This window comes from Nelumbo lutea, chromosome 8 (assembly GCF_056320005.1).
Source record: "Nelumbo lutea isolate HS-2025 chromosome 8, American lotus-T2T, whole genome shotgun sequence".
Classification (NCBI taxonomy): domain Eukaryota; kingdom Viridiplantae; phylum Streptophyta; class Magnoliopsida; order Proteales; family Nelumbonaceae; genus Nelumbo; species Nelumbo lutea.
Genome location: NC_142691.1, coordinates 4,233,696 through 4,253,669, shown reverse-complemented (window position 1 = coordinate 4,253,669; position 19,974 = coordinate 4,233,696). Strand labels below are relative to the sequence as shown.

At 38.7% G+C, this 19,974-nt stretch overlaps 1 protein-coding gene across 1 annotated transcript in view; it reads left to right on the top strand.

Moving 5' to 3' along the window:
* The window catches only part of LOC148842271 (uncharacterized), a 53,367-nt gene extending 35,934 nt beyond the window's left edge, over window positions 1-17,433 (top strand). The window contains exons 5-16 of the mRNA XM_088959227.1: window positions 6,595-6,765; window positions 6,984-7,742; window positions 7,848-7,942; window positions 8,037-8,096; window positions 8,189-8,277; window positions 8,424-8,489; window positions 8,668-9,276; window positions 9,653-9,727; window positions 10,971-11,041; window positions 12,730-12,787; window positions 15,849-16,128; window positions 16,343-17,433. Of these exons, the coding sequence (XP_088815353.1) occupies window positions 6,595-6,765; window positions 6,984-7,742; window positions 7,848-7,942; window positions 8,037-8,096; window positions 8,189-8,277; window positions 8,424-8,489; window positions 8,668-9,276; window positions 9,653-9,727; window positions 10,971-11,041; window positions 12,730-12,787; window positions 15,849-16,128; window positions 16,343-17,067 (3,058 nt within the window). The 3' untranslated portion in view covers window positions 17,068-17,433. The remainder of the gene's footprint in view (window positions 1-6,594; window positions 6,766-6,983; window positions 7,743-7,847; window positions 7,943-8,036; window positions 8,097-8,188; window positions 8,278-8,423; window positions 8,490-8,667; window positions 9,277-9,652; window positions 9,728-10,970; window positions 11,042-12,729; window positions 12,788-15,848; window positions 16,129-16,342) is intronic.
* Window positions 17,434-19,974: the final 2,541 nt, after the last annotated feature.

The following is a 19,974-nucleotide window of genomic DNA, read 5'->3' as shown; positions in this document are numbered from 1 at the left end:
AAGGCATCATAGTTTATTAATATTTTACAGTGAAAAAACCCATCATTATCATTCCACCTTTCCTTTCCTCACATAAACATATTGTATACATAAATTTATACATGTATCCTAATTCATACATAATATAAAGAAATGATATGAAGGTATCATAGTATATTATTTATACATGCAGTTACAAGCGTGTAATATATGGGTTGGGCTGCCTAAGGTTTCAAACCCTAACCTAGCGTGGCTCTATATGAGATTGGCATTTTCCAACCCTAATCTTCAACCTAGCCTAAAACCTAATTTTCAATCCAACCCAACCCTCACATATTGAAAATATTTGAATTCATAACTCAATACATATATCATAATTATTTTTGAAAAGTAACATAAAGAATTTACAACTACAAGGGTAATACATTAGGTTAAACTCAATCTTCGGCCTGACTCAAGTTGTACCCCTGCTAAGGTTGTACAATCGGCCCTCTTCCTGGTCACATGTCGGGCTATAATACCTGGATACCTGCATAACAATGAAACATACAAGCAGTGGTGAAGGTGGAGATGATGACAAGTAAATGTAGGCATACAACTTAAGGTACTGTCTTTAAGATAGTGAACTCCCTCATTACTGGAAATTTTCTCCATTATATGCAGGTGGCTCAGGAAAGTCTGTCCCTTATAATACAATTCTCACATAACATGTTCTGTGGAAACAAAGGCTATCCTTCTTAGATCTACATTGAATTGGATATCCAAAAAATTAGTATAATAATAAATAAATACTATTATAATGATGATGATGATGATGATAGTTCTTCTTTAGGGTTCTTCTCTAGTGTCCATCTCTACTCCCAATCTAATGGGAGCCTTTCTCTTAGTCTATTTATAGACGGTAAGTTGCCCTTATGCAATCTGCTTCTGCCTCTTCTGTGCTCACTAATTTTAATAGCTCTCTCTTAATTGTATCTTCAAAAAAAAAATGGTATCTCTTATGTCTTAATTGGACACTTGCATGGACATACTCTTGCTTGCTGTTATGAAAGGGGTACAGATTGTAGGCGAACTGGGTTTGATAATTTTGGAGGTTGATGGGGATTCAGAATTGGTGACTGGTTGGCTGAAAGATCCAGAGTTGATAATTTTTTTTGGTAAGTAAAATAAAAGTTTCATTAAAAAGAAAAAACAAGTTACAAATGGGGTGACAAGTCATCACCGGAGTACAAAGACCAATTTTCAGATTAAAGAACAAGCTCCACATTATGTATCTGATAATCCAGGACCTCTCCTAACCTAAAACCAAAATCCTCCTTTTCTAGATGACTGAATTCTGGAAGAATCAGCAACCATTCTACCACTGATCTGCCCACAGCCGCAACCATCTTGTCCATGCTGCATGCTTTGTCTTCGAAGTCCTGTTCCTCTCCTTCCAAATGTTCCAGGAAATTGCAAATGGTGTTTTAGGGATGAGATGAAGAAGTTTAAATGGCTAACTAGGAACATGAACCTGGGAATACTCTGGGTTAGGAGAATGGCTAATGCTATAGCAGATGGGTTAGCTAAACAAGGGGTAAACAGGGATAGTTTGTATTGGGCTTAGTTGTAAATGAATTTTTTTTTATTTTGATGTTTGAGTGAGAGGTAATCCACTACTACTTCCAAAGCTATGATACAGGAAGTTTGGTCCCCACTGGCACAACAAAGGGTGAAACTGAACTTTGATGGAAGCTCTATAGGTAATCCAGGCCCATCTGGTATAGGTGTTTTCAGAGATAATGAAGGCAAGATAATGGCTTTGTTTTCAGGTCCAATAGGAGTTGGAGATTCCTTAAGAGCAGAAACCTTGGCACTACATCAAGGTGTAAAACTGGCCATACAATTGGGGCTACAGCAGATTGAGATAGAGGGAGACTCCAAGTTGGTAATTGGGTGGATGCAATCAGGGCATCTGGGAATTTGGCAATATAGACAGCTGATAAGGGAAATTCTTAGCATAACAAGGGAGGTGGGTGTTTGGTTCAAGTGGGTAAGGAGATCAGCAAATGGTTTTGCTGACGCCCTAGCAAAACAAGGGACTGTAAGGGAGAGTCTTTATTGGGCAGTGCTGTAATGTTTGATGTTTATTGGATCAACCTTTTCTAATAAGGGTTGTATTTCAGTTTAATTTATCTCTAATGAAAGTTATCATTTCTGATAAAAAAAATGTTTGAGTGAGAGGTAGCATCTCGTGCCTCTCTGTTGGATGCTTGTAATGCTTACTTTTTTTTTATCTTTAATATACAACCATTTTACTTATAAAAAAATTTTAATTTTAATCATTATTACAGTTCAGTGGTTGCCATGGTGACAGGTCATCAAATCAGTTAATTTTGGAAAACTCTCAAAAACGCTCTCTACAAGATTTGAATCCCTAACCTATTACTTGAAAACAACATTACTTAGCCACTGTTCTAGGAGGGATTAGTTGTTACCTTTTGCGAACAAATAGATATAATCAAGAAGAGATAGCAATGATCTTTGTTGAACACTTTAAATTATGCTTCAAGAAGGCTCCAAAAGGTAGGTTGGAAGTGGAAGGATTAGAGTGGCCCTCATTAGATGAACACAACAGAGTTGTTTTGGGGAGGAGATTTGAATTGGAAGAAATCAAGAGGGCAGTATTCTCCATGGATAGATGCAAATCTCCAGGGCTGGATGAATTTACACTAGCTTTTTATCAAGATTGTTGGGAGATAATCAAGCATGACCTACTTGAGGTTTTTTCAGAATTCTTTGATAGAGGTGTCATAAACCGAGGTCTTAATGCCACATTCTTGGTGTTGATTCCAAAAAAATGTTATGCCCTAACTCCTAGAGATTTCAGGCCAATTAGTTTGGTGACAAGTGTCTATAAAATAGTGGCCAAAGTTTTATCCTTGAGACTAAAAGAGGTACTTCCCTTTATCATTACTCCTAACCAAGGAACATTTGTGCAGGATAGGCAGATTTTGGACCAGATCTTGATAGCCAATGAGTGTGTAATGGAGAAGAGAAGAGAAGGAAGTAAAGGATTTGCATGTAAATTGGATGTGGAGAAGGCCTATGACTTGGTGGACTGGGCTTTTCTACTGGAGGTATTAAAGAAATGTGGATTTGGGGGAAAATGGTGTAAATAGATCAACGACTGCTTATTAAAAAATCACTTCTCAGTGTTGGTTAATGGGTGGTTAGGGATTTTTTTCCCAGTTTCTAGAGGCCTAAGACAAGGTGATCCACTTTCACCCTTCCTGTTCACCTTAATTGCAGATGTCCTCAGTAGATTAATATCCAAAGCTGATCGGGAAGGTCTTTTGAGGGGATGGAGAATGGGAAGGAATCCTGTGGTGGTCTCTCATCTACAGTTTGCAGATGATACAATGATTTTTTGTGAAGATTTTAATCTCCAATAGGTGAGAAGGTTAAGATTGGTCCTAAACCTCTTTGCAAAGATTTCCAGCTTGAAGATCAATTTGAGAAAAGCTGTGTAGCAGGGATAAATCTGTATGAGGGGGAGGTAGAAGCAATCATGGAGACCCTAGGTTGTCATACTAGTGAATGGCCGTTGAAGTACCTAGGTTTTCCTTTGGGGGGAAATCCAAGTAGTGTGAACTTTTGGACGCTGGTGGTAGAAAGGTTTGAAAAAAAGATTAGCTGCATGGAAGCAGAACTACATCTCCTAGGTGGTAGGTTAACTTTGATTAAGTCCAACCTAGCAAACCTTCTGGTGTACTACCTCTCTGTCTTTAAAATCCCCAAAAAACTGGTCATCTGGCTGGAAAAGATAATGAGGAACTTTCTTTGGGAACCTGGAGAGGAAAGAGGGATCATCTGGTAAAGTGGGAAGTAGTGTGTAGGAGCAAGGAAAAAGGTGGGCTAGGGGTGGGAAACGTGATTTGCAAGAATCAAGCAATTCTAGGTAAATGGTTGTGGAGATTCCCATTGGAGAGTGAGAAATTGTTGCACAAAGTAATTGCTAGCCTTCATGGACTGTTGCAAAGCGGCTGGGATGCTGGAGTTTCAAACAGAGCTACTCTCTCCTATTGGAAAGCAATTCATGCAATTCTTACATGTTTCTTCGAGCAAGTCAGGTATGATTCCTATTCAGTGTCTAAAATCCGGTTTTGGGAGGACCTTTGGGTGGGTGACTCAACTCTTATGGATGCTTTCCCCTCCCTTTATTCACTGTCTTTATTTAAAAATGAGTGTCTTGGAATTTGGGTTTTAGAAGAGGTCTAAGAGAGGCTGAATGTGAATCAGTCTGCTTTGCTGCTCATTCTTGACTCAGTTGCAGTGTCCCCTTCTATTCCAAATGAAAGAATTTGGATTCCGGACCCTAAAGGCTCCTTCTCATGTGCTTCCTTCTTCCGTTCTCTGATTGATCAAGAGTCTTTAGGGTCTGCCTTTCCAGTAAGTGAGGTTTGGTGCAAACCAATTCCTTTAAAAGTAGAGGCTTTTTGTTGGGAGGTCTGTCATGGTAAAATCAACACTCTAGATATGCTTGAAAAGAGAAGGAAAAAGGTTTTATCTATCCCCTAACTGGTGCACACTCTGTAAGGCTAATGGTGAGACTGCCTATCACATTCTGATTTCTTGTTCGCTTGTAACCTCCATCTGGGAGTGGTTCTTTGATCTATTTGGGTGCCGGTGGACTGAACCTACAAGCTTAACTAGTTTGTTTGCAGAAGATTTCTTTAGGTGGTCAAGGAAAAGAGGCAGAATTTTATGGAGATGCACCAGGGCTGCTATTGTTTGGACAGTTTGGGAAGAAAGAAATGCAAGACTCTTCAAAGATGAGGATGGAAATCTGGAGGTAATTTTAGACTATTTTCTTCTAAGGGTGATCCATTGGGTTAAGTCCCTGGAAGTGTTCTCTCTATTTTCCTTTGATGACATCAAAAGGAATTGGAGGGAAGTGGCCTAGTCCTCTACAAGAAAGAATAGAATAGTTCAGGTCTGGGAGCCACAACTGGAAAGCTTCATAGAACTCAATTTTGATGGGACCTGCTTCAGTAACCCAGGCTCTTCAGGCATAGGAGGGGTTTTCAGGGATAAAGAGGGGACTATCTTAGCTCTATTTTCGGGCCCTATTGCCCAAGGATATTCAACCAGGGCTGAATTGTCTGCTGTACTGTTTGGGGTCCAACTAGCAGAAAAAAATAAATTTCAGAAGGCTTTTAATAGAAGGAGATTCCCAAGTAGTAGTAAGCTGGCTAAAGAACGACAAGAAGGCAGCTTGGATCTACCGAGACTTGGTAAAGAAAATCAGATGGCACCTGAGAGGAGTGACAGTATTCTTTCAATGGGTTCCAAGGGTGGCTAATGGGATGGAAGACTCTCTAGCAAGGCAAGGGGTTGCAAGGGAGCAAGTAGTCTGGGCTCAACTGTTTTAAGGAGAAAAGATTAATCTGATCCTGAGGGTAAGGGTTGGGTAGGGACTGATTGTATAGGACTCAATTGTTACACATGCTTTAAGGGGTACTCACTCCCTGGTTGTATTATCTCCTGTACATTCCTGTTTATATTTTGAAATATTTTCTATTACCTATAAAAAAACAAATAGATATAGTATAGAATTTTGAAAATTTCCCTCAACAGATACAGCACCGGATATTCCATTGGTGCTAATAGGATACCAGTACCCATCCAGGATCTTAGGAAATGGAGTCATGTTCCTGTTTCTTGTAGTCTGTGTTATATCTGTATCTGGCATTCTAGATGCCAAAACAGTGTTTAGTTGTGATAGGATGCAAATTTGTTTTGTTGAGACTTTCTCAGGCATCTGATACTGGTCTGTGTTTTATGTGTGACCTTCCTTTCTAGGTCAATTGTTAAAGAGACTCAAGACTTCTAAGCAGAGCCTTTGCTTTTACCATATCCTATTGTTGGAATTTCTTGCTTGGGTTGTTGAATAATATCTTCATTTCATTAAATGTCAATGGAGTAAGTCTCAGCAAGTACTATTTCAACAAACAAAATATCCAGGCCTAGGCAATTTTGGATGACTATCACCTAGGCAACCAACTAAGCAGGTGGCATTGGATGGGAACATTTTAGTGGGGAACTAATTACCCCCTGCCCCTTTTATATGTAGATATCTATGTATGTAACTTGGGAAGATAAAGAATTAAAGAGTGTATAATAAAGTAAAAATTAAGGCTCTTGATCCCTGTATTTTTATGTATGTTCAGGGATGTTATCTTGTGATTTTCTTTTTTCTGAAAATCAGGATTAACCTGGCATTTAATGATTTAATTTCTAGTTTAATAGTCCATATTAACATGTAACTTCATAATAATTGCATAAAGTCATATCTATACGTTATATAACACATTTTTATTTGTTCATTTTTGTCCTACATGCAACAATATTGCCCATGCATTAGTTTGCTGCCTTAACCATACTGGTTATTACTAAATGCATCTTACTGTGGATAGTTAGGTCCTTGTTTTATCTGATTTATGCATCTCATTTCCTGAGTTTTTTTCTTTTTCTTTTTCTTTTTTTGACTACCAACTTATTTTCTTTAGAGTGACCTGCCTTCTCAAATTCTCCTATTTGTTGTATTCTATTTACGTGAACACCTTAATACAGACCGGGCCCTTCTGGAGTTGGAAAAGCAGATGTGATATCTCAACAAAATGGCCTTGGCATGCGCTTTTCCACCCCTAGGACTGACCAAGACAATGGCTCTGTTCTTAGTGATAGAAGAGATCGCCCTGTTGGTTCAGATAAGGAATGTGTCAATCTGAAGGCTGTTAATAGGTATGAAAAAATATCCTTAACTAGGCTTTTCTTTCCTTTGATTCTTCATTTCTTTTTCCCTTTCTTCGTGTTACAAAATTTTATTTATATAGATCTCATATTCTGCAGCAGGTAGTTAACTCTTCCGTAACTTCTCTTTCTTTTATGAAACTCCATTTTCCTCATTCTTTCATGATTCAATTCTTTACTTATAAAACTTCTCATAAAAAAATATCCAGGCCAAATAGCCGTGAAGATGCCTTTAGCTTAGCAAGTACTACTTCAACAACAAAAATAAATGCATCTGCTCGGGCACCAAGATCGAGTTCATCAACAGTACCCAAATCATCTCCAAGTGCTAATAGGGCAGGGCCTTCTGATGATTGGGAGCTTTCTCAATGCACAAACAAGGTCCAGCCTATTGCTGGGACTAACAATCGCAAGCGTATGCCATCAATACGGTCTTCATCACCACCAATGGCACAATGGGCTGGTCAAAGGCCACAAAAGATATCCCGTATGGCGAGAAGGACAAATTTTGTTCCTCCCATGTTAAGCCAGGATGAAGCTCCGGCCTCAGATACAGTATCTCATGTTGCAGGAAATGAAAATGGATCAGGCTTGCCAAGACGCTTGTCCAGTAATGCTCTGCAGCAGGTTAAATTAAAAAGTGACCATTTTTCTTCAGCTGCATTGTCAGAAAGTGAGGAGTCAGGAGCTGCAGAAATCAAGTCTAAAGACAAAGGAAAGAAGTCTGGTGATATAGATGAGAAAGGTGGACAGAGTATTCAAAAGGTTGCCACTCTAGTATTGCCTTTGAGAAAGAACAAAATGTCTACTGATGAAGATCTTGGAGATGGTGTTCGGAGACCAGGAAGGTCTGGACGTGGTTTCACTACCACAAGGTCTGGAATGCCAACAACTGTTCAGAAGATCAACAATGTTATTACAGCAAAACAGCTCAGAAGTGCAAGACTTGGTTTAGATAAGGGTGAAAGGTGAAATGTTTTAGCCTACATTACGCAATACATCTATTTTATCATTCTGGTTAACACTTGAAGTCCTCTTAAGTCTTTCTCACTGGATTTATTTCTTCTACTCAGCAAAGCTGGTCGTCCACCAAGTAGGAAGCTATCTGACCGTAAGGCTTATACGCGTCCTAGACATGCAGCAAGTAGTGTGACTCCAGATTTTCTTGGTATATGGCTGCCTTGCAATTGGGAATCTACAGAGTACTGTGCTTATTTGCTCATTTAATTATATAACTTGCATTGTTTCATTTTCTTCCCTAGGAGAACCAGATGATGGTCATGAAGAGCTATTGTCTGCTGCAAAAGCTGCTATTAATCCCGGTATAACTCTGACTTAAACCATATTATTTGTTTCTTTCTCAAAAAAAAAAAAGTCTACAATAATGGACTAATTGATGCAAGTGTTTTTGCAGCTCATGCATGTTCTGGCTTGTTCTGGAGGCAAATAGAACCACTCTTTGGTTTTATTTCAGCTGAAGACATAGCCTATTTGAAGCAACAGGTAATTGCCTTTTATTTTACTATTTCCTTTGCAGGAATCCTTTATTGTGCATGCATGTGCACATGCACACGCATACACATATATAGTCCATAAGGTCTATTTTACCCACTTAACGTTTTTCCTTTGTACTGAAAATGATGTAGCAGATCCGTCTTGTGGATGAATCTGTGGAGAATATTCAACTTATATGTGGCAGTGGTCCTGTTCTGGAGGTATGAACATATTGCTATGGCCTTTTTTGTTTTGATAAATTATTGCTATGGCCTAGAAAAACATTACCACTGGGTGTCAAACTGGTTGGCTGTTTCATATGATTTAGTCTGAGAGCCATTTACTCTTATGGATCACTTTTCTCATGGATATGACTTGATGTTTTTTTGTTCCCTTCAGGGAAATTTTGGCTTAACTTCATCAGCACCAATGGTAGATGCTGTTTGCAGAGATAGTTGCAACACTGTGCTTGTTGAAACTGGGTTGAATGAATGTGATAGAAATGTGGAAATTTCCAGTAAAACAAAATCCGTAGACCTTTTCTCTGAGAATTTGGTACCAGGATCAAGGTTTAATTATGTAGTGCCATTATCCCAAACACTTATTGCAGCTATAATTTCAGTGGATGAGTGTGAAGATTACTTGTCTGAAGGAGATGAAGACATGAAGTTTGATATTTGTAAAACTGGTTTTGACCTGGATTCAGGATTGAAGTCCAACAGTTTGAATCACCTCAGAGTTGGACAAGCTGCTTCAAATGGCTATAGGACAATTCCCTGTCAGAGACTCATTGATGGGATGGAACATTATGAGTTGGAAAATGATGATCTAGTAACAGATATAAATACTGGGGCAAATTTGAACTTTGGATGTTCCCTAAATGGATTTCAGCCAGACCAAGCAGTGGTTACTAAGATGGCTTGCACTGAGTTTCAATATGATAAGATGTCCTTAGAGGAAAGGGTTCTCCTGGAGATTCAGAGTATTGGGATTTTCCCAGAACAAGTGGTAGGTTACCTTTTGTAAAAGTTCAAAGTAGATGGTATGCTGTTTTCCAGAGTATACTTCCTTGTCTAATTGGAAAATCCTCTTAGATGCAAATTATGGATTGTACAAATGTACTTCCTTTGGTTTACTTCAATGTTGCAGCTTGACAAATGCAAAGTGATTTTTCTTCTTTCGTTTTTTTTTTTTTTTCTCTTGAAAGTGCATCTCTTGATTGGAGACGGTTCATTTCAAATTTTTTACTTCATGTCTTGCTTCCTATCTTTTTTTTGTAATGAATGTCTTGCATACTATCTTGAGATTATGTGTCCTCGTTTTTTTGGGGTCTGAGTTTACATTTCTCCTAAACCCATGCCTAAAACTCACGCTTTCTTTTCAGCCTGACTTGGCACAGAGAGAAGATGAAGAAATCAGTGGAGAAATTAGCAGACTCGAGGAGAAGCTTTGTGAACAGGTCATTTATAATTGATCATTATGAATGACTTCTTATGTCAAATCAAGAAGATTTTCATACCTCCATTAACTAGATATTTACTCTTATTATTCACTGAAAACAACATTATATTTCAGGAATCATGTAACGCTGATTTGTATAAAAATATCTGGTTCATCAAGCATGACATGGTAGTGGCACACAAATACAATTAGTTGTGTTGTTACCAGTGTGTTAATGGACCCTTGACAATTGTTCCAACACATCAGTGCAAGAGTTCCTTTAGTAAGGAAAACTACAATTTTGCCCTTTCTTTTTCTGGATTTGGTTTATGTTATTTGCCCATGTCTCCAGCTCTCTCTGTCTTTGTGCAAGATGGAACTATGCCTTGATATGCTATGCATGCATGTACCATAGGCATGTTGATTTGCTAGTGCATGCATAGACTAATTTATCATGTCCTTATGAAAATGCCTCTGTTTTTGTTCTCTTTCTATCATGGATATGATATCCAAGTTCCAGTAAGTCTATGCTAGTAACAAGAATAGGGTGCAACTTGGGCAGGCCCAACTTGAGCTATGACTGACCCAAACTGAAATTGTAGTTGGAATTGGATTTTCAGTCCTTAGGAACCCCAGGGTTTTCCATTTTTCAGGCTTGGCCTGGCCCTAGCTCTTGGGTAACTCAATCCTGGCCTGATCCTAGCCCAAACTTGACCCTACATGAATCTGGCCTGACTATACCTATCCCGACTGACCTACCTGAGTCTGTCTGGGACTGGACCCCAAGCCCATCCTGAGTGTGTCAGATTTTAGTTTGGGTTGGGAAGTTTGGACTTGACATTTTTTTTAATAAAAAGGTGACTATTATATTCAGAAGAGGGAGAGCAAATACAAGAGAGGATATACAAAAAAAGGGGGGCTTGGGTGCCAAAAAATAGGCTAAAAGCCTGCTCAAGACAAATTTAAGCTGTTAGCACTATAGAAAAAAATTTCTCTTCCAACCTGAATTAGTTGAGTGGTCAACTATTTGATTCAGAGATCTTGGAATTTCTCTCCCGACCAGCTTGGGCTTGTCATTAGGCTCAGGCCTTAGGTCCAAGTCCTAGGTCTGGACCTAGGTTGACCTTAAACCCAGCCCAGCGCACCCAAGTTGCATTCTAAACAAGAAAATGATCTTTCTCTCAATATGACTGTTTGTCTTGAATACAACTATACACTACTCTTGATGAACCAGGCTCACATTTGGTCTCATTTGTTCATAGGTTCTTAAGAAGAGGAGCTTGTTATGTAAACTGGAGAAGTCTATCACAGAGGCAAGAGAGTCTCAAGAAAGGTAATATATTTTATATCTCATGGTAAAATCAGTTACAAGTTGAAGGGGTTGGAAGGGCTAAGGGCAGACTAAAAAGGGCATAGGTCAAAGTGGTAAGAAATGATTTAAGTGCTTATAATTTAACAATGGAATGAATAGATATGGCATTAAACCACAAGGAGTGGCAAAATAGGATTCATGTAGCCAACCCCATAGAGTTGAGATAATGCTTAGAGTATGATGATGATCCCATTGTAAAGTAAGTTTGGTGATTGTAATTTCAGATCCTTGCAAGTCTTTTGATTGGCTATTGTAAGAAAAAAAAAATTAGGGGGATGTGCTAGACCCATTTTCTTGTGAGCTGATTTTCTTTAGTTCATGCTTTGGGTAAGAATTTAATTGCATGCCATCTTTTCAAAAGCAAAATCCCATCCGTTCAGGTATGTCCCTTGTTCTTTATTTCCACGATTCATATCATATTATTAATAGTATGATATGGTTTAGGGAAAGAGGAAAATCCATTGTGGAGGAGGGTGCTGGTTGGAAGTACGGGGTGGTGAGGTTCAGCTGGGAATCTAGAGAGGTGAGGGATATATATGGAGTGAGTGTGTGGAAGGGGATTATGAGTTTTAACAGGGAGTTCAGAAGTCTAATAAGCTTTGCAGTAGGGGAGGGATCAAGAACCAGGTTTTGGGAGGACGATTGGTGTGGAATAGGCAAGCTGAGTGATTATGTCCAAGATTATATAAGCTGACTGAGGCTGAGGTATCTATCAGTCAATGTTATAAAGAAGGGGGGACCAATTGGTATGGGGCCCAAAATTTAGGAGGCCTCTGCTGGATAGAGAAGTGGAAGAATGTATCTCCCTGTAGGAGAACTGGAAAAAGTGAAAATCTCAGGGCAACAGAGGGATGGAAAGAATGGGAAATTTTCAGTCAAATCATGCTATTTGGCACTCAGCAGGTCCAACACAGACTCAGGACAAATCAAAGGCATTTGGGGAAATCCGGTGCCCCTGAGAGTTGAAGCTTTGGCATGGTTGGTGGCAATGGATAGCATCTTGACAGTGGATCACCTGAAATCAAGAGGATTCCATTTGGCTAACAGGTGCTGTCTATGCGAAGAGCAGGAGGAAAATGTCAGGCACCTATTTATCACCTGCAAGTTTGCAAGTTTCATGTGGAGATTATTCACTACTCCATGGTTTCCACCCAGCTTTAGCTGCAGAAATCTTTTCTTTGTGGCCTAAACTGGGAGGGAGCAAGAAAGTGAATCTGATTTGGAGCTGCATCCCTTTTGCTATAGTCTGGAACATACGGAAAGAGAGGAGCAGAAGAACTTTCGAGGACAGAGGTTGCAGTATGGATAGGTTGATAGCTGCTGTTAGCAGATCTGCGGCAGACTGGGTCTTGCTTCTCCCAGAGTTCAGGCAATTGGATAAGGAGGACCTGAGGAGTAAGTTAGGGGAGGTTCTGGGTATTCAAATCTGTAATGTGGAAAACTCTTTCTGATTTTCAGATGTATTGTATGCGGGTGGTGACTTGTCACCCATCAGACTGTACCACTCCTTTTTTGTTTTTAATGAAATTTTACTTATAAAAAAAATCATATTATTAATATTTGTACTACTTAAAAAATGGCTCTATGTCCATATTTTATTATGTCCATTTTATATGCATATTTAAATGCAAAGTTGTGCTACTATGCAGGGAAATCAACATCAATGCACTTGACAAACTTGTTGGAATGGCTTATGAAAAATATATGGTAACTCAATATCAAACACTTGATTCTTCTCATCTTACTCTACTGCGTAGAATATTTTACTAGTCATTTTGATTTTATATCCCCTTTTTGAAATGTTCAAGGTTTCAATTGAATAATCGAACCCATTTGCAGATGTATATTACATTCTTTTCCACAATTGATTTTTTGGAAATAATAATCTGGGTGTTGGGTTTTTTTTATAAGAAATAAAACATTTATTGCTCATTTTACAATGACATATATAAGGGGAACAGTATGACAGAAAAGCAGATATGTCAGCTCTGTAACTTCATTATCCACAACTTCATAATCCTCCAAACAACTACTATAACAAACAGGAAAATTTTCATGGTTCTCAAAAGCGTTGTGAATCAAATTCCAATCCAAAACCAATGTTCTGATGTCACAACATAGCTATTACTGTGACCAGCACTTTCTGTATTTTTTTTATCAGTAACTGAAAATCTTTATTAGTATTATTTGTGTAAAGAGATTAGGCCGAATGGGCCCTAGTATCTTTTCTTGTAGTATGTTTTTTTATTCATCTGTTAGCTAATGGCTAATGGGCCTATCTTAATGGGCCTGTTATTTCTTTTTTGCTAGTTCTCTGTATGTTACTGCCTAGCTGGCCGCCCACTTAAGGGTATACTTGTAATTATGCTAAGATTGAAGTTTGGTAAAAGGATTTGAGAAGGGAGGGAAGAGATATTCGAACTCTTCTTCTTCTTCCTCTTCGTTTCTCCATCTTCTTTCTTTTGTGCTGCTGTTCTCTTCTTTTCTTCCTCTTTTCTCTCTAATTTTTCCAAGTTTACATCAGTTTTAGAGGACTGATTTACATCTATTTGACTGTAGATTGTGTATTTACACAATAGTGTATATATGCTGTATATGGTACAAAACTACACATTGAGCAAGTCCATGCTACTCCCTGGCTGCTCTTAGTAGAGCCCCTCAAAGTACGAATGCAGATTATTCTTACTGCAGAGGATATTCACCCCACACTGCTGTGCTACGTGTCTGCTAGTTCCTCCATGGGATAATGAGTCAGCAAATGTGACCAAGGTACCATGAGAAAGATGCATCTTAGCCCAACTGCTAATATCTTGCTTCCTTGATTGGGTGTCTAAAGCTCCATGGCCCAACCCTACCTTTCAGCTATGATATAATAGTCATTGAGTCACCCTCTACGATCACTCCCAGGAACCCAGAAGAGTGATTTGGTGTCTAAGACTCCGTAACCCAATTGCCAATATCTTGCTTCCCTGATTTTCCAATTTCAATCCCTGAAGTGCACCTTGTAGCTTTACTTATATGGAATTGTCTTTTCCATCTTAGTCTTGAAAAATTGAAAAAAAAAACTGAACATTCCTGTTGGTTTCTCTGAAAGCACCACCTATTCCTGATTCACGAAGATTCCCCATCCCTAAATTCCTAATAAACTGAATATAGCCCAGGGAATCCCTGCATCAGTTGCGACTATCACCAATGGTCCTCCCAGAATCTGAAGAAGCTACCTTTCCCTGGTTATATTTAATGAATTTATGAATGGGTCTAGACTCCAGAGTGGAGTGAATAGCTTTCCACAATGATGCCAAAGTGGCTTTGGGTGTCAGATTTGCATCACATTCATTAGGATGAGAGTCATGAATTATACTGCATCTAGTTTTGTCTCTATCACTACCCTCCAGTTGTCCACCTTGAAAAAGGTAATACTTCTTCAACTGAACCAGCATAACCTATATCCAATTAGATGATTAAGCAACATTTGTTAATACTCTGCTGGAATGTTTCTAATATTCCTGGAAGCAAAAGAACAGTTTTGTTTTTATGTTCCCAGAACATCAGAAACATTTCATTGGAACATTACCAAATGCCACCCAACTTTTCATTTTAATGTGAAAAACAATTTGTTCTATTCTATAAAACAAATATTTTTTAATCAGTAACACATGAAAATATTATTAATCATTAAAATGGAAGTTCAGTAAATAGCAATTATTATTCCCAATATAGCAGCTTACTACTCCCCCTCCCCCAACAATACCAAACCCCAATACAACTGGTTTCTAGAGCCCCTTGTTTAACATGTAGCATGCAGTGTTTTAAAAGGCGTATGTTAGAGGCGCTGACACCTCTGAGGCGTACGCCTCAGGTGCAAGAGGTGTACACCTCGTGCGCTTTTTTCATGAGGCGTGCTAGAGGCGTACGCCTCATGCACATCTTATATAAAAAAACAAAAAAAAAAAAAGAAAAAAGAAAAAAAAAGGAAGGGAAAAGAAAGGAAAAGAAAGGGAAGGGAAAGAAAAAGAAAGAGAAGAAAAAAAAAAAGAGAAAAGCAAAGGGAAGGGAAGAAAAGATAAGGGGAAAGAAAGTGGTTTGACCCCTGTCCCTTCGGTTGGGGGGCGAACAGACCCCCCGCCCCCTTTTTGATGCATCTCAATTTGTTGTTTTGAGTTAGGGGGGTCTTGCTCTGCTTCGACAAGACCCCCCCTTTCAACTAATGTTATGCATCTTTATTCTTCTTAATATAAAAGTTTTTTATTAAGAATAAAGAAAAAATGAGATCCCCCCTTCCTCTTCATCCTCCTCCTAACCCCCCTTCTCTTAAGGAGGCTTATGGCATCCTTGTGTTCGAGAGGCTTACACCTCTTGCGTTATGAACTATGCCTCACGCCTCTAGGTAGTGGAATGCCTCGCATCATGCCTCCACGTTTTAAAACATTGGTAACATGCTTACCAAGAATATTAATTACAGGTGTTGTCTATATGCCTTTATCCTCTCTTCCATAGCTCTATTGATGGCAATTCTATGCTATTTCATATTTCCTTATATTGTCTTGTATGCTTGACTACATCTTCTATATATAGTTCTTCACAACTATCAATTAAAATGCATCATTTTACTGTTAACAGTAAAACACCCATAGTGTTCATGTTATCTTGTTTACCTGAATTGTTACACCATAAAGATGCTATTGTGAGTGTGGGACTTCTGTTTTAGTGATTCTTCTTGTTTTATAGCACAGGGCGGATATAATGATATTAACTTGATACTTGACAGACATACTACGGTCCTAATACATCTGGTGGAAAAAGTGCAAACAGCAAATTGGCCAAGCATAATACCTTAGCTTTTGTAGAGCGAACACTAGAACGGTGTCATAGGTTTGAAGATACAGGAGAGAGCTGCTTTAATGAGCCAGTGTTCAGGGATTTGTTTCTTTCCGTCTCTTCCCGCCTCAATGATGCAGAATGTATGGATACTGCAACCCTTACTGAGGGGGAATCAGCCAATCCATGTGCTGATACTCCCACCCATTCTTCAGAAGTTAAGGTTTCAGGTACTTTCTATATTGTCCTTTGTGAAAATTATTTTTCGACTGCATATACAGTATAATTCATTTGTTTTTAATTTACATTTAAATCTCATATAGTTTATTGGTTTTAAAGTGTTCTACTGCTTGTTTTATGAATTTGTTTCTTTCTGGCTGTAGTGACATGTTTTATTTTTTGGTGGCTGTCTGGTTAAAAATTGTCATTTTGTCTTGGTTACAGCTTCCATTGGTTCACAACAAACTGCCTCTATAACTTCATTCTTGGGGAAGAGCTTGGACACACAAGAGAAGCATTCGTCCGATGCTGTTCAGTTGGTAAATCACTTATCTGAGCCAACTAATGGTAAAGAGGAGACTTGGTTTAATAGAGTAAAAAGGAAGGAGTTGTTGCTCGACGATGTTGGTGGTACAGTTGGTACATTGAGAAACCCATCAGGATTTGGAAGTTCTCTTGTAAGTGGTACAAAAGGAAAAAGGAGTGAAAGAGATCGAGAAGGAAAAGGGCACAGCAGAGATGCACATTCTAGAAATAGCAATGCTAAAATTGGTCGGCCAGCTTTAGGCAATGTCAAGGGTGAAAGGAAATCTAAAACAAAGCCTAAGCAGAAGACAACACAGTTATCTGCTTCTGTGAATAGCCTTCTTGGTAAAGTTTCAGAGCTACCAAAAGCAATGCTGCCTCCAGTCCCCAAGCCACACAAAGTGGCTAGTGATCCTAATATCAATGAGAAAGATGTATTGAATTTGGAGATGTTGAATGATCCTGAGGCCATTGACTTGTCCAGCCTGCCACTACCTGGAATGGATGTACTAGGTGTTCCAGATGATCTTGATGCACAAGGCCAAGACCTTGGTTCATGGTTGAACATTGATGACGATGGATTGCAAGACCATGATTTTGTGGGCCTTGGAATTCCAATGGATGACCTTTCCTTTTTAACATGATGGTTTAAGATTGCCGTCTATGTATATTTGTGCATTATACAAGTTAAACTATGCAAAGCAAAGTGTAGATGCTTTTTTCATGAAAAACTGATTGCATGGATTAGTAGATTATGGATCTGAGGACTCGGTGGAAGTTCATTTTGGAGCAAAAGTTTTTGGTCTGTGGATGTGCTCCTCCTGTAACTAGTTGACAACTTTGGTTGTAAAGATCTTTTTTTATCTGTGTACAAGCTAGTTAAGTCCTAGCTCCAACATTTTTAGGTACTGTCTCCCAATGTAGTATTGAACAATTTGGGAACAGTCAATTGTACATATATTTTATATCTCTAATAATAGAGCATCAATTTGATGCATTAATTTCTTGCAGGTGAAATCTCATATTGTGGTTATTTGTTTTCCATTCCTTATGGAAATGTTTTCCCAACTATTTATTTGTTACCATTAGGAGGTCTTCCTTACTTGATGATACAAGAAGGGCAAAATTCTATAAAGAATTATGGTTTGAGTTCCATTATTTCAGAATTTGACAGTATACCAAGGAGCATTCACTTAGATTTTTTCGGGGGGCATTTTTTAAGTAGCTGATTTAGGGTTTAGGGTGTTGCCCAAAAGCAACATGTCAAAACTCAGAACAATGCCCGGTTGTGGTGTTAAAACAAGATTCGTGTAATCAACCCCATACAGTTGGGACAAGGCTTAGATGATGATTTTTCAAGTAGCTGATTTAATACTTTTTTGGTGGGGTTAATGTTATGCCCCTTAACCCTGAGTACTTTATATCCTGTGGTTGCAGGTGCAATATTTTCATTGGCTTTTACTGTGATGTTAATGTTTCTTTTTACAGATACCAGGTAAAAATCCATCATGATTCCCAGAAACAAAATAAGGTAGAGCAATAGATAAAAATGCTCCAGGTAATGTTCCATTATTGAATTCCCAAGCTTCTGGTATTGAGCCTTGGTGCTGAGGTGTTTTTGCAGGATGAACATTGAACTTCTACCATAGCTTTTCAAGGGATGTCTCATATTCTTAATGGATTGCTCCATGCAATAAAATCCTATCCTCCCGTTCCCTGAAGGTCAATAACTAACCTAAATTTTGAATGGATGTGGTAAAGTGCTTGACACCCTTCATTTGATCCTGATTTTCAAGTATTAACCTGATGGTTCAAACTTCAGCATTTTCGTTGCCCATTTTCTGATTATAATTTTGCAATTAAAGTAGCAGTATTTGTGATAGTTAGAGCAGTTATCTTTTAGTTATTGTCTGGAAGTAACTGTAGAAGCAAATGACCTAGATGAGATATTTTCACTTGGTTTCCTTGCTGGGCTTAAAGGAAAGATGCTTCTATTACACAACTTGACTGGTAAGAGGAGCTTCAATAAGAACTGAAGATTCTTATATTTATTTGCAACCTTTTCTGCTCCCAGTCGACTGTTGTACAGGGAGAGAGCAGTGGCAATTTTCTTTAGAATTCTCAAGTGGTTAGTTTCGGCTAGTGGTTCACAGACAGGCAAGAAAGTTTATTAATTGTGGGTAATATTTAGAGCCTAATCAATTAAGTGGTTAACTTCGGAAATCGAATGGAAGCTACTGTTTGGCAATAGATGCTGTGTGACAGCACCGTTGATGATGAGACTTGGTGGATGCTTGAGAATTAGCTTAGCCTTGCATAATAGTCTCTCGATGAAAATTTTACTATTATGTAAATGTGGCTTCCTAATTTTTGAATTCACCCACAGGGTTTGGCTTTCAAACCTTGTTTTGGAGGGTGAGTGTATGAACCCTGAATGGTAATTCTTGACAGTAAATCTGATTGAAGGTTACAGCAAAAAGAAGAGAAGAGAAGAGAAGAGGAGAGAAGAGAAGAGAAGGAAGAAAGAAGAAGTGTTGAGGCAATGTAACAGTGCTGGCGGCGCTAGCTTCATTATAATATATAGCTCCATTATAATATATAGGGCAATGTAACAGTGCTGGAAATGACCCTTGTGCCCCTACTAAGTGATGGTACAATAATTGATTAAAATAAAAAGGCTGATTAAAAACATAAATCAATTATTTCAACACTCCCCCTCAAGTTGGAGCATAGATGTCAATCATGCCCAACTTGTCACACAAATCATTATGCTGCACATGATGAAGACCTTTGGTAAAGATATCTGCAAGTTGTTCTTCTGAGCTGACATATGGGGTGCACACTTCTCCACTTACAAGTTTCTCTCTAATAAAATGCTTGTCCACTTCAATGTGTTTCGTCCTATCATGGGGACTAGATTAGCTGCAATGTTGATAGCAGCCTTATTGTCGCAATAAAGTGATATAGGGTTGCTAACTGTAAAACTCAGTTCTCCTAACAGATTTCTTATCCACATGATTTCAGCAACTCCATGAGTCATAGTTCTGTATTCTGCTTCAGCACTAGACCTAGCCACCACACTTTGCTTCTTACTTCTCCATGTGACTAGGTTTCCTCCTACAAAGGCACATTATCCACCGGTAGACTTTCGATCATCAACTGCCCCTACCCAATTAGCATCAGTATATACCTCCACCTTTAAATGTCCATGTTTCTGGAATAGCAAATCAGCTCCAGGAAACTTCTTGAGGTATCTGAGGATCCTCTCTACAACTTCAAGGTGAGTTGTCCTAGGGTTGTGCATGAACTGACTAAGGACACCCACTGCATAAACAATATCAGGCCTGGTCATAGACAAATACAAGAGTCTCCCTACAAGTCTCTGAAACTTCTTCGCATCTTTCAAGAACTCTCCCTGACCGTCTCCCAGATGATGGTTAGGTTCAATTGTGAGTCAATTGGTCTCACCCCCAGTTTGCCTGTATCTTCTAGTAGATCTAGTACATATTTCCATTGGGAAATAAAGATGCCCTTGTAAGAGCGGGCAACTT